The 14,962-nt window shown below is 38.0% G+C and overlaps 1 protein-coding gene and 1 long non-coding RNA gene across 2 annotated transcripts in view; one reads left to right on the top strand and one right to left on the bottom strand.

Moving 5' to 3' along the window:
• COL4A4 (collagen type IV alpha 4 chain) overlaps positions 1 to 14,962 on the top strand; it is a 73,805-nt gene that overhangs the window by 21,872 nt on the left and 36,971 nt on the right. Inside the window, exons 8-19 of the mRNA XM_065844618.2 lie at positions 1,686 to 1,754; positions 1,977 to 2,012; positions 2,790 to 2,852; positions 3,314 to 3,349; positions 3,511 to 3,552; positions 4,501 to 4,581; positions 5,772 to 5,825; positions 7,037 to 7,096; positions 7,703 to 7,747; positions 8,814 to 8,867; positions 13,454 to 13,523; positions 14,687 to 14,791. Of these exons, the coding sequence (XP_065700690.1) occupies positions 1,686 to 1,754; positions 1,977 to 2,012; positions 2,790 to 2,852; positions 3,314 to 3,349; positions 3,511 to 3,552; positions 4,501 to 4,581; positions 5,772 to 5,825; positions 7,037 to 7,096; positions 7,703 to 7,747; positions 8,814 to 8,867; positions 13,454 to 13,523; positions 14,687 to 14,791 (715 nt within the window). The remainder of the gene's footprint in view (positions 1 to 1,685; positions 1,755 to 1,976; positions 2,013 to 2,789; positions 2,853 to 3,313; positions 3,350 to 3,510; positions 3,553 to 4,500; positions 4,582 to 5,771; positions 5,826 to 7,036; positions 7,097 to 7,702; positions 7,748 to 8,813; positions 8,868 to 13,453; positions 13,524 to 14,686; positions 14,792 to 14,962) is intronic.
• On the bottom strand, positions 10,321 to 14,956 carry LOC139828633 (uncharacterized). Its single transcript, XR_011740490.1, has 3 exons — positions 14,665 to 14,956; positions 11,278 to 11,569; positions 10,321 to 10,380 (listed from the first exon to the last, which is right to left on the bottom strand). It is a non-coding gene; the product is annotated as an uncharacterized lncRNA (long non-coding RNA).

The raw sequence follows: 14,962 nt of genomic DNA, 5'->3' as shown, positions 1-14,962 counted from the left end.
ATTTTCTTACTTATTACAGCTTTAAAAATTGAGTTTTGCCTTTTATAATTGGCCAAATGACATAAAGGAAAAATAAGACATGGGAGAAATTACAGCATAAAGCCTCCCAGTTCCAGGAGCATGCTCTTTGACAGGCCTGGAAAAGCATTTGCAACCTACAAAGAACGAGAAACACAATAGGCATGTAGCCTTGGATATGCACACTAAAATTCCAGTGCAAATTAATTTAGCTACCCAGAAAAACAAGACATAGTAACCATGTTTGCTTGTGTACAGAATGCTATTCTAATCCCTCTATGCAGATTGTCTATTCTTAAATCCATTTGTGGCAACAAGAACCAACTTGACTATATATCACAGCTAACATTTTTATGTTATTCTTATTTATAACATTGTGCCGTATAATTTTATTTAACACTATGTACATATTTATCAGCTTTACTTCTGTTACCTTGTAGAATCTGTACATTTACCTCACCAATAAGTTGGAAAAGGAAGTAGTTTCTATATGCAAGCCCTTACCTAAGTCATGTAGAAGGTAGTAAACTGAATCTAATAAAGATGTTTTGTTACACAAGAGATCACATGTAAAGTAACCAAAGACAAATGTAACTTTTGATATGTTTAATGTGTTTCCTAGCAGCTGTTGTTTGACCTGTAATCTGCATCCTGTCTACTGTAGCTATATCCAGCTGCAGGCAGCTGTAACTGTTTTTTTAACTGTACCATTCCAGGGATAAGTACTTTCCCTGTTTCATTCTGACTTCAATATTTGAACAGGCACTATAATATCAGGAAATCAGTACAGTTTTAAAGTCGTTAAATTCTGTGAAAAACAGTATCCCATTTTATGGAAAGCATTAGTTAAGTAGTTATAGGCTTCAGTTAAATTATGTACAGTACATTTGGATTTCAAATGAAAAAACTTCAGAAATAATGTCTTAATATATCTGTTCTTCAGATATGTACATACCATGCTCCCAACAGTCAATTGAGCACTACAATTAAATTTTGCAAAGGCAGTCATCTGTTCCTGCTAAGTCAGCTTGGGGTTTTGAGGATGCTAAGACTGGCAAAGTTTTATAAAGGACTCCACAGCAAGTACCGTGGGAACTTAGTCTTTAAAAAACAGGGCCTTTAGGCATCAGATTTTTTTTATGTTTTTTAACATACTGTGAAACGCGTTTCCTAATAGATGGAAACGTTCAAGATTATGTGCATAACGCGGTCCATACTTTCAGCTTTGTAACCATATGCAAAATCACAGCAGATTCTTCTAAATCACAGCATGAACTTTTAGAGAAGGCAGAGCGCCGATATTAGTTCTTAAAGCCACTGACTCACTGACAGAAAAGGTAGGCCTGTTGATACACTTGACAGTAAAGGCAGTGCTTGTGAAGACCGCAGAATATTGAATTACCCAAGAGCTATGGAGCATCTAACAGAGCAGGAGTTTAGAAGCTGTGAGGGGCTGTACCTCAACTGTACAGAAGGCAATTTTACTTTTAAGGGTCTTGTTAGATAAAAGAACTGCAAATTGCTCATGCAGTGATGGTGGTTCTAGTGGGTTACCTAGTGCTGTATGATGGGCACTAGGAAAGCCTGAGAAATTCCCTTTCAATCTCCATAGAAATGTAAGATATCAATAGGTGGATCACGTTTTAAAAGATTTTTTTTCTTTAAAGGGAGATCCGGGACAGAAAGGAGAAAAAGGAAATTCAGTGTATGTTGCACAGTTTGGAAGAGGACCTCCAGTAAGTGTCTGTGAAAAAAAACATATATTGTAGGAAAATATGTATGGCAAACAATGTTGTTCTTGTAACTCCTCACTGTTCAATACAGCTTGGTGCAAAATAAAGATTAAAAGCAAATATACAACTGGAACAGATAGCTTGTAATCTTAAAAGCTATAAAGTTAAAAAAATACCCATAACAAAGCTTGTACTGATTCATGTGTTAAATGACTGTTATTACAGGGAGACAGAGGTGATCCTGGACCCCCCGGCATGCCCGTAAGTACACTCAGTGGGGTTCTATACATGCTTTTTGTGTGGAAGACCTTACGAATTTTCCTTCTTGGTGCAGTAAAGACATACTGGGGTTTCTCCCTATCTGCCTTAAATAGCAAAATTCCAGAATAAAGTCTAACAAACATTGTGTCCCTCTAGTCTGTCCCCATGACCAGTTCATGCTGGCTGACAAGGAGCAGAAACAGACACTACACCCATCTACATTAGCTTTGCAGTGAGCAGTTGTCACCCTGGTACTCACATTGCAGAATATTTTCTCCGTGAAATTCAACATCCGTAGAGATGTGACACCTTCGTCAGTGGTATCTGGTGGATCTCCTAAGAACACGTGGTACACAAGCATATTTTGGCCATAAAAACATGTGAAAACACGTGAGAAGAAGAGAGAGTTTAATTTTGTTGCTGACTCACACTCTAAATGGCTTTGGGTTTCTCTTGCCCTTCAAAAAAGTATTCACTGATGAACTGTATCAAGTTCCTACACTGTGCCACAATTAGCAACAAAGTATTCTTTCAATCCATTAATAACATATATCTGTGCACTGTACAGGATCTATATGGTATTATCCAGAAACTGGCGCTGAGCTGCTCTAGTGACAGTGAGCTTTCAGGCATGGTATAAACTTCAGGCCATGGGTGGAATGCAGTGGCCAGCAGACTGATTCCAAGTGATGTAGGCATTTTGACGGGACTAGCTTTGTGGAGAAAAGGGTATGCTATTGGCATTTTCATAAACAGACCTTTTGCCATCTTTTCCAGGGACCTAGAGGCTCAAGAGGTACAACGGGCCCATCTGGATACCCAGGTCATCCAGGCTTGCCTGTAAGACTTGCATTTTCAGGATATGCATGAATTCTGGTCTACCAATTTTTGAACTTGCCTTAATGTGAATCAAAGCCTAGAAATAATTTTTGAGGCAGATTATAAAAAGAGAGATTTTTCCTTACCTTATGAGTTTAGAAGTTCAGGAATTGGAACATATGTTATTCCTTCCCATGCCTGCGTGAACCCGTTTCACCCTGGCAGTCTGTGGTCAAGGAGGAATGCTACTAGTGCTCTCTCCTTGTTCCCTCTCACTGAGGCCACCCTGTGGGTGACAAGGGATGTGGGAAGCCAGAGATCAGCCCTCCTGAAAGCAGTGACCAGGTGAAGTACATTGCACTTTGGGACGGGTACATCCCAAGAGGAAATTCTGCTGGGTGCTACTGGCAAGGGGAGGTAATTTTCAAGGCAAAGCTGTCTCTAAATCAAGCATATTAACTTGTCTTCATTCTCTTTTAAAGGGTATTCCAGGTTACCCTGGTTTGCCAGGTGAACAGGTAGGCAATGACTTTTCCTGAATTTGTTAGGGAAATAACAGAGTAATTTGAAAAGTTCCTTATGGTTATTTGTTACCAAGATTTTGAAAGAGTTACTTGACTAAATTTTAATGTCAGCATTTTTTTATTATCTTCACATTGTGTATGTTTTTTGTCATTAGGGAAATCCAGGTATTGGGGTGGATGGACAAAAGGGGGAGCCGGTAAGAAAACAAGTATTAAAGGAAACAAATATTATTAAATATATTATTGCTGTAGAGTTAGAAGAATGGTAGAGTTTTGTTGAGTTCCCTGGAATCCGTTAATTTGTGACTGTGTGCTCCCACAAATCATGTTAGAATGAAAGGAGAAATAACCTAAGTTATTGAATCAATTAATTCTGTGCAGAAGTGATTATTTCAGTAAGCTACATACAGGAGGTTTTGAAAAGGAACAACCAATATGTTAGCATTTACATAGCAGTTACCTTCTGTGCAGACACTGCCTAAATAGTAACAGTACCCTCCAAGTGACAGGGGCTGTCACTGAACCTCATCTCTTACTATATCCAGCAACAGATGCCAAGGAAAGGGTGCAAGAAAAGGACAAGCACATAATAATAGTTTCTCTCCAAGTCTCTACATGTTAGCATGCACAGGGCTTATAGAACCAACATGGAATATTTGATTTTTCTTCTATGAATTTGTCCAGTCACTTCTTAGAATTCATGCAAGTTTCTAACATGCAGAATTTTCCACAGCAAAGTAATAATTTCATCTTTACATTCACAAAGCCTTGTGCTCAAAGGCTTTGGTCTGGAACATGACAGACTATGTACACATGAGATTTGACAATCCTGTAAGTATCTCCACAGCAGACTCGGAGCAGGAGCCATGAGTACAGAGTTATCACTTATTTCCTTAGCCATAACGTAATTTTTAATGATTGAGGAGAATAGGATATGGTTAAGATTGGCAACTTTGCTCATCTGGGAGACAGTAGAGAAGCTTACAGAACTTCGTACAAACCTTTATCTATAGGTATTAGCACAAGTGCATATTCAAAGAGTACAGAAATATGTAGTGTTGTAGTACAACAGGAAAACAAGCCGAGTCTCACTGAAATGCTGTGTGGAACAGAATGTCTCTCTGCTGTTCCTTTGGCTTCCACAGGGTGATGTTGGACTTCCTGGGCCACCTGGGTCACCACTGTTAGTTGGACCTCCTGGAGCTCAGCTGTTCAAAGGAGAAAAGGTGTTCATTTTTCATCCTATTTAACTGTGCTCAACTTGGCAAGTACAATCCTCTAATGGAATTTTTGCAAGGATGGCATAGGACCAACCCTTCTTTCTGTAAGAAACCCTCAGCTTCAGCAGAAGTCTCGTTGCTCAGCACTCTTCCTCCAGGCTTTCAGGGGAGGAGATCCCATGTGTCCTTTAGCTCATGTCCTTGAGGGAAGACTGTCTTGATGCAGAAAGGAGATACTGCCCTTGCTTTGGTTTTATTCACTTTTTGTGATTAGCAAATCATATTTCAGGCATCTCAGGTAAATCTGGTTACTCTGGTATTCAGCCTCTTTTGTGGCTTTTCACTAATTCTTCTATTTTTCAGATAGAGTGCTCTTTTAATATGTAAATTAAGTGTGATTTTGTTGTCTGTTTATAATGCAAGTTCCTGTTATTTACTGTACTTCTTCAATGTCACACCTACTGTAGCCACAGTTGTGTACCTTAAAACATTATAATGTTTGTTTAGAAAGAAGAGAAGTTACAAAAATTGCATTACAGAGCCCTACATTGGAGTAATTATGTCTTCAAGTCCCGTTTGCTTGAATACACAAACAAAAAGGTGGATTTGGCATTGGAAGCCCCTGCAGCCTCAACTCAAGAAACTGACAGATTTCACATATTGGATCTTAGGCTTTGATTATGCAAAAGATTGTTATATACAGGTGTATGAGGAAAAGGGGAAGGACCAAAAGAACTTTTATAAATGTTACTGCAAAGTGTGACATAGGCTGCTGTGCAACACACGACATAATCTTGACAATGTGTTCAGCCACGCATCCCATTCAGATTGGAGCTATGCACAAAAGTGTAGATTTATGCATGTGAATACTTGCATCAAAAAACTAAATAAAGCATCAAAAAAAAAAAAAAGAACAAACTACTGCCATGCATGTGTGTAGGAACAGAGCCCTGATTATCAGGCCCCTGCAAGTGAAAAGATACATCTATCTTGTTCTACAGTGAATATGCTGCTTTGACAGTGTTAACATAAATATCAGTACATAATTGTTTTTCTTCTGCTTAGTACACCCAGAAGAACAACTCCAGTGCTTAAGAAAATACTATTTAACAGTTCTAATTCAGAAGAGGACTTTGAAAAAGTTAATCAGCACATAGGCATGTCCTGCATTTAATATACTTTCCTTGTATATGTAGGGCCGAAAAGGACAACCTGGGCTAACAGGATACAGAGGGCCACGTGGACCCAAAGTAAGTAATGTGATTTTTTTTTTTCCCCCATAGTGCTGGCAGAGTCCTTCTGTGGTTATTAAGTTAATCTTTCAAAGCAGAAGGTGATGCAAAAAATAACAGCACTTGTGCTATAAAATTTAATCACCATCTAAATCTGTGTGAAAGCAAAAATATTTCAAAACCCTTTGGAAAACCTTTCTGAATCTGTTTTATACACACCTGTTGACTGTTGCCTGGTAGCGAGAGGTCAGTGTTGTTTCCAGTCGAGCTATTGACATGTAACAGACTGGGAAGAAAATAGAAGCAGAGATTATTTTTTCTCACTAAGAGAAATAGAGAAGATCTGTATGTGTTCTTAGTGGGGCATGATCTATGTTTCCCTAAGTATGTTAGGGAAATACTTTACCTTCACATTATGGATATCCTCAAGAGTAGAAGAAAAGACAGAGCCCACTTGTTTGGAGAAAGAGTTGTTCTTTGCTATCTATTCTACATTTTCTTTCCTTTCTGTCAGCAAGGTTAAACTTTGGTGTCCCAGTAAGGAGTTCCTGGATACTCAGCAGAAGCAGCCACAAAAAAGATTCTGGAGTCTTTATTGCTGATGAATAATCCACAGGCAGGGAACTACTGGATCTCAGAAAACCAGAAGATGACTGGGGACAAAAGAATAAATCTAGTTTCTGTTAAAAACTTATTTAGCTTTGTAGGCAGAAAAGAAGAAATGAGAAGCCTCAACATAACTTTTCTGGGTTCCACTTTTTCAGAAATTAATTTTCCATCATAAAAAGACCACTCTTACTTAGTACTGGCAAAGGAGAAAAAACTGATCTACTTATATCAGATTTACTTTGAAAAAGATGGGCTTTATATGCTTGCTCCAGTACTAGCTGTCCATGTAGATAAGAGTACACTTATTAGTTATAAGCAGGAACTGAGAAATTGACTGATGCCCACAGTTTAAAAAAAAAAAAAAAAAACAAAAAAAACCCAACAAACTGCTGAAAGCACATTAAGCTTGAAAAATAGATCATAACAGGTTTCTTGAATAACTGAAGCTAGATAGGCACTGCTAGCAGTGCTGTATGAAGTAAACCCCTGTGACTGAGCCTAGAAAGTATACGATCAATTAACCTAATATATACATAACTTATTAAACCTGCACAAAATTTAGAATTTTTGGCAAGCTTCACTGAGCATTTTGTTTAAACAAAGTATTTTGAATGCTCCAGGGTGTACTTGGGAGAGGAGAAAAGGGTGAAAAAGGCATTCCTGGATTCCCTGGACTGCGGGTAAGGAAGTTGCAGAAAAAATTTCTTCGCAAATTCACTGCAATTAGGTTCATAATATATTTGGCAGTTTAAGTTTGTATTTCTAAGGAAGATTTTAAGGATTTTTTTTAAACTAATCTGTCATACTTTCTGTGTAGAATATTTAGGGGTCCTGCCCTGGGACTCACCCTGTCTCAGACTCAAACATAATCTCATACAGACTTTCTGTCCTTGGAAAGAAAGTAAATCTGTAGGTTTATCCTCTAAATATTTAGATCTGCACAAAGCTTCTCTGGAGTAGTGCAGTACTAACACATTAATTTTAATGTATTCCGTACGTGCCAATAGCAGTTTTTTACAGCAGTTTATGTTCGATTTTTATACTATTGCTCCCATGGAACAACATGTCCACTACTGTGCTTGGTGCAAAAAGATTAAAAACTTGAGTAGAGACCTTTCTGGTTTGCCTTGGTCTGTAGTTAAAACTTGTGCCCATCTCACACATAAAGTATTTACAAAAACTTTGAAAAGTTATCTCAGGAACGCTAACCACTCAGCAATTCTGAATAGGTATAATTTTGAGGGAGCTGTTACTGTTTTAGCTCAGATTCTGCTTGCTTTTATCAGGGTAATCCTGGTTCTTATGGACCTGCAGGTTTTCCTGGAATGAAGGTAAGTAGATATAAAGTATAAGCAGCTCCATGAACAGTGGGAGCAGTGAGATTTGGGTTTCTGTGGATTTGTGCAGATTTGGACTTTCCACATACTTGATAGCTCACACTGCATTCCTTCCTTTCTCTCCTGCTACCTGTTGCCATGGAAGTTGTATGAACTTTTTGTCTTTGAATTTCTGCCACTCTGAAATTTGGCTTAAATTGGCTAATGGGATCTGAAGTTGCAAGCAGGAGGAAAAGCCAGTGGGACATGCATATACCGTGACAGAAAAGTTACACAGCATGCTAACTTTGTTTGCCATGGTGACATTGTTTGTATAATTGTGTGTTATATGCATGTTTCATTCATCTCTCTGGCTCAAGAAATTCCAGTTTTGCTGTTAAGTTGGCTAAATGGTAGTTATGAACTTACATCATCTTACTGGAGTAAAGAACAACAGATGTAGGTATACAGATCTACATCTTACCCTTTTTCTTATGTCCTCTCCCCAGCTCATTTTCAAATATCGTTAAGGTAATGATCATGCTATTCATAAATCTGATTAATGTACAGATACTTGATTCTAGAGTTACGTTCCAGGTAACTGTTTCATCTGCAAAATTACTTTTTACTTTGTTTTTTACCACTGCCTACATGAAGAGTGTGAATACTGGATGGATGAGTGTATTAGTAGATCATAAACGGAGAGGAGGAGCCGATACACAGATGCTTTCCATGCAATAATAGCTTAAGAGGGTCATTCAGCAGGCAGCAAACCAATTTCAGCTCTATTAAGCAGTCTATGAGACTCTACTGGTACATATTCCAGATAGTTCTGTGCCCCAGCTACACCGAATGCACTGACCACTGTCTAAATGACCTGGCAATAAAAGTTGTAGGTTTTTCTAAACAGAAGAGATTCTATGAAACATACCATCTCTTGTACACACCCAGGGAATTTTCTGAAACAAACTGTGGGTGCTGTTAGAACACGAAGGTGTTGTATGACTGCTGTACTGGTTTTTGTTCAATTAATTAACGTCTTCACGGATTAATCAAATTATATTTACACGATCCTTTCCAGGGGGAAACAGGAGCTGCTGGTTTTCCTGGACAACCTGGCTATCCAGGCATACAGGTAAAAAAACCCAACGAACACACATGTACAAACAAACCCCTATATAAATGCTACTGATTCCTCCCGAATGTACCTGCTTATCAGACCATTTCCTTTTATACACTTATAATTACTTTAAAGATTTACTATTTTCATGATAGTCATCGTTACTCAACAACTGTGGTAACCATTCCTATTTGGTGCATATGAGAGTGTGAATTCCATTTTGCATACCATAGAAATTGGTTAATCCCAATTGCCAATAGTTACCTTTAACTATACCAGTATATCTAATCCATGAATTGTAGTACTCATGGTTGAGCTGCATTTCGCAGAGATGTCTGCGAGGTAACAGTACAATCCTATAAACTTTGGTCCATGAACTAGTATGATAATTGGCACCAAATGAGGTGGCAGAATTTGATTTAGATGGGCTTGTTTGCATGACTTCCCAATGTCTCTTTCAACCTGTTCACATAAGTAGCTTTTCCAGGATGGTTACCAGAATGGAAATTGGACATCTTCACACCAGCTTTGATTAAATATTTCCTACGTATGCTCACTCAGATGATGTTAGCCATTTTTGTTTATTTTAGAATACATACCACTTTCCAGTAAGGGTTAGAAATGTAGGTGTCAAATGCGGGGAGCTGAACAGTAAAAGAGGAGAATGTTCATCTGAAGAGCATGCAAGAGATGGTTAATACCATTTAAGAAGACCCAGATGCCAGTCTAGTGACATTTCAGAATATAAATTAATGGAATTCTCTTCTTAAGGCTGCAGAACCAATGCTCGTATTGTAATTCTGACTAACAACAAAAACTTGAATGAAGGGAAACCAGTTCTGGATGCTACTCTAGAAGGAGCAAAGCAGCAGTGAGTCTAGCCAGGGGGAAGCTCTAGGGAGTCCCTGAGACAGGGTTCAAGTGGTCAGCAGCGTATAAGCAGGAGAGGAGTGAAATGCTGCAGCAAGGTTGAACAAGCTTGTCAAAGTTATTACCCCAGCAGAGAGGACAAAAACAATAGTGCATACATTTTAACACTAATGAATTTGGCTCTAAATATTCTGAAATACAGAAGTCAATAAGTGTTTATTTCCCTCTGAAATCATCTTTTTGGAAAGCTGCATGTAAAACAGTAACTTCCCTTAAAGGATAATTAGTTGCATCTGTGAAATCAAAGAAATTACACATGAGATTTTAGCAAGAATCACCTGTGCTATAAATTGAAGGTTAAGACTGGAACACACTCTGTGTAATCTGTGATGGCAAAAGGAAGTAAACTGTGGCAGATCCAAACTTGCCATTAGTAGTACACTCCTAAAGACACAGTTGAGAACAGACAGATAAAAAGCAACAAACAGGTTTTCAAGAAGCAGGTTTACAAATAAGAAATGACAAGCAGATGGAGAAAATAAGTAAAAGCACAATAAAAACATCTGGTTTAGTCACAGGCTTACTTGTTTCTCAGGTAGGACTGCCAGGAGAGTGCTAGATCAGCTTCTTCAGCCAAGATTTCATTTATGTAGTTGTACTTGGGGAAAAAAAAAAATGTCCATAGGTGTTAATTTTTCTGCCATTTGCCCATTAGCAGCTTCACAACAATGTGGGATCATTTAGATACTAATTAGACAGAAACACCAAATATCTTGTTTAGTAACAGAAGGATCATTACAGCCCATTACTACCCAAAACTAGAATCAAACCTTAAGCGTTTTTCTGTTAAAAAGTACTCACCCTGATGTGCCTATTGTTTTAGTTGGAGGGATCATTAATAAAGTTGAGACAAGACATTGTATAGACAGAACAGTGCATTCATCAGTCCCCATTGAGACCAGACCCTGAGAAACCGTCAATTAATGCTACAAAGAGTAGGCAAAGAATGATTCTTTGTTGGTATATCATACTAGGGAAGAGTTTAAATGATGGCAGTAATGCTTCGGAAGGATGAAATTCCAGTTGCTAACACATGGAGTGAAAGAAAACTAATTGAGTATGGACACAAAATATCAGGTTAACTCAGGCAGATATGCAAAATTCAGAATGATTGCACAGATGCTGTAGTTTTGCTTGAAAAACAACTGGATAAATCTGAGTGTTCCTAAAAAGTGCAGATATATCTAGTTGGCATCAACTGTTCATCTCATAATCACATCACATAAACAGGAGGAACAAGAATATGACTAACACCCCTCCTGAGATAAGCCATCCTCTCATAGATTTTCTGAAATAAACACATACAAATAGGATCCAAAATAGACTCAGATTTGAGAGAGAGAGGAAGGAAGGCAGGAAGGAAGGAGAAAGAAAAAAGAAAGAAAAAAAGTCAGTGTCAGGAAAAAAACAGTTGCATTCAAAGTAGATTTCATCTTTAAAACATGTTAACTGTTGCTTAAAGCAAAGAAGAGCCTTGAAGGAGTTGTTGGCCTACCTTTCAATCCCTAAGTCTGGACATTGGCAACACCATGTGGATCTTGACCACGAGCCAGCAACACGCCCCTGCTGTAAAGGCAGCTACTGGTATCCTGGCCTGTGTTAGGAAAATCATTAATATTGCCAGCAGGCTGAGGAAGGTGATCCTTGCCCTCAGCACTCATCTCCATCCTTGTAGATATTCTGAAGCTGTCTGGACATGGTGATGGGCAATCAGCTCTAGGTGGTCCTGCTTGAGATGGAGGGTTGGACAAGATAACCTCAAGATATCCCTTCTAACCTTATCTGTTCTGTGATAAATATGAAAAAAGACAGAAGGCAACTTCAGGCAAAATACAATGGAGGATATGAGTCCTGTTGAAGTCACTCAGAGACCAATCATTTCTGCTATTTACGGAATGAGTCTCATTAAAATAATGAATGGTCTTTACAGGAAGTGCAAAATGTTCTTGGCCTTTGACATTATATAAAGCTATAGAAACCTACAGAACAAACACTATGTTTAATGCTTAATAGGGATATCAGTAAAACTGACAAGTGATTATAAGCTTTCATTTTAAGAAGATTCCAGGTAACAATACAGTAGAGATATGCTTCTGTTGGATGTTTGTGGCAGTATTAGTCAACAAAATAATCCAAACACATATATCCCACTATATAGGAGTGTAGCAACAGTGAAAACACAGCAAGTACAAAGGTGTCAGCCAAATAGTGTCATAAAACCTAACAGCCTAAAGACAGATATTCTCAGAGACCACCACTGGAATTTGTCACTTAAGGAGATATCAAGAACTGACATTTTTTACCCTGGCTCATTGACTCTTTAATTCTTGTGTTCTGGTTGTGTCATTTTAAAATCAGTGTGATATTGTGCAAATCTTGGGTACTTTTCTCATAATTAAATTAATTTTAAGTCTCATAATAATTTCTGAGTTTATCAGAGGAAGAAAAATGCTACATTTATTTTTTCTTTCCTGCCACACGGAAGACTCTTCTGTGTCATTAGGGAAGACAAATTTACATTCCTGTTTAAAATAACCAAAGATGAGACAGTGACATTATTTCATTCTGCAAGATACAGTTAAGGGAAAAAAGCCAGCCAAAAGTCAAGAGGAGAGCAGTCAGTGACAGCTCCAGAACTGTTTAAATATCATAGAGATGTCAATTTAAAAAAAAAAGGGGGCTAGAAAAAGGCACATACTCCTTGTTTTTACTTGTGTAAGAATGGGTATCCAGTTTTGCAGTCCCAATTTCTCTTGTTTGTGTCCTAAAAGGCCCTGAGCTCCAGTCCCAGGCACACAGCTTCACTACACAGTTCCCACATTCACATTCTTGTTTTCTCAGTTCCCACTTGCTGCAGAGAGCAGCATTGATTCCTAATCAACAAAGCAAAAAGTGTAATACAATTTGCCACATAAAAGACCTCCCTAAAATCCATTTCACTTGCAATTCTAAATATCAAAATCCAAGCAAATTCAGAAATCCTCCAAGCAGAAGTGATTTTCCTTGCCATTAGTAGGCACTTTTATGTTTCCCTGATGCAGATGTTTTAAACTTCTTCTAAGAACTTTGAGTATCCCTTACCCTCGATAATCTGTAGACTGTGAAACCTCATTTCTTAATGCTTATCTGTTACCACAGAAGTAATTTCCAAATTCTGGTATAGAATTTTGAGGCAAAGAATTACAACTTGGTTGTTAAATCAAAACCTCTCCAATAAATAGGGTACTGATTTACTATACTTGATTCATCTTTACAATACATGAAGTCAAATGCAGCAGTCACAAGTTGTGAAGAGTCAGATAGATACATGCAATAGAATCATAGAATCATTTCAGTTGGAGGAGACCCTTAAGATCATCAAGTCCAACCATAAACCAACTCTGGCACTAAACCATGTCCCTAAGAGCCTCATCTATACATCTTTTAGACACCTCCAGGAATGGTGACTCAAACAGTAGGTATATTACTGTTCAGTCACTGGTATCCTGAAATATAATGATTATTTATATCTTTTGGTCTGGTTTTAAATGCTGTAAAGTGTCAAAATGGAGTTTCCCAGGTGATATGTTTCATATCCTTACATACTCCACCATTGTTGTGATTTTTTTATTATATGGTTGCACATTGTGTATTTGTATCTATCAGTAAAATTTATTTTTGGACTTTTACAGGGGGATCCAGGAGAACAAGGACCCCCAGGTCCTCCTGGAGCTGTTGGAACTTCACTGCTTCCTATAAAAGGTTGTAGCTAGTTCTAACTGTCTTTCTACTGTATAAGGTGCATGGGACTTATTTTGCTAAGGTGTTTGAAAGTGATCACTAGGGATTCAGGAGACAGAATCCTAAAACATTATCTTCCCAGGGGCCACATTGTGTGTTTGTTTGTGTCTCACTCATCTTACTCGAACTACATTAAAGTTTCAGGCAAAACATTTGCTTGAAAGATCTTCATGCATACAGTCACAGGTAGATCCACAGGACTATGCCTCGCTATTGGACCTAAATATATTTAAGAAAAAGCTATGAAAAATAAGCCCATTCTGGATAATGGATGTCAAATAAGAAAACCAGCCTTCCCATTGTAATTTAGAATGCCTATTTTCAGAATTGCCACAACACACAGATTTTTAGACTGCAATTGAGCTTTCTATTGCATAGCGGGGATGAAATCCTGGAACTAGCACTCCCAACAGAATACCTGTCAATCTTATTACTTTCTTGTCTAAACGTCAGGCTAGGTTTTTATGTCATAGCTCCTTTTATCCTCATCTTTATCATCTAAGTGGTGAAGAAATGTGTGAAAGTTCTTATTTCATAGCAGGAGGCAGTGGGGAACAGCCAAGCCTACTGCCTGGAAGGGATTTGCTTTGGCATCTCACACTTGGGGAACCTGTATTGTAATTTAATTAAGCCCTTTATATCTGATACAGATTTTCTTTATCATTATGTAACTGGAATTTTAAAATTTATTCATTATAGCAATTTTGAAGATACTTTTTAAAATGTGGATAATTTCAACTAGCATGATCCTGAAATGACCTCCCTGTGTGCACTGCCAAATGTGTGTGACATGAGATGCACATTTATTTTATATGCTACATGTATTTATTTGGGGAAAACACTTCTCTTGATATTCTGAAATATGTAGCACAAAGATAATACTATGGAGTGACAAAGAGTTAAAACTGAGCCCATGAAATGGGCAAGAATCCATAGAAAAGTAACCAAATCCTCCCACCTTTAAATGAAATTGTTACACATTTAATAATGTTTCATAAAGACAAAAGAAGTTGCTGTATTTTACTTTTGTGTATTTCCCAAATTATAATTTTGGTTGCAGTTTTAGATTTAAGATGTCAGTTGCATAAGGTGGTCAGTTCACCTGTTTTTATAATTCTGTGTAGGTCCACAAGGAGATCCTGGATTTCCGGGTCCTGCTGGTGATTCGGGGTCAGTTGGACCAATTGGTCCTGCAGGCCTGCCAGGAAGACCAGGAGATGATGGAACAAGTAAGAGAAGTAGGGCATAAAATGGCAGTTATATACCAGTAAGAGAAAAAGCAGCTAGAAGAAAACTGTTCTTTGTTCTTGCTTGGTGCAAGTCTCCGGCAGTAAGGATTTGAGCTCTACAGAGAACTCAACAAAAAAATTAGCTCAGCACTTAGTGGGGGGAAAATAAAG

The sequence above is a fragment of the Patagioenas fasciata genome, chromosome 9, assembly GCF_037038585.1.
Source record: "Patagioenas fasciata isolate bPatFas1 chromosome 9, bPatFas1.hap1, whole genome shotgun sequence".
Classification (NCBI taxonomy): Eukaryota; Metazoa; Chordata; class Aves; order Columbiformes; family Columbidae; genus Patagioenas; species Patagioenas fasciata.
This window is presented reverse-complemented; position numbering and strand designations above follow the sequence as displayed.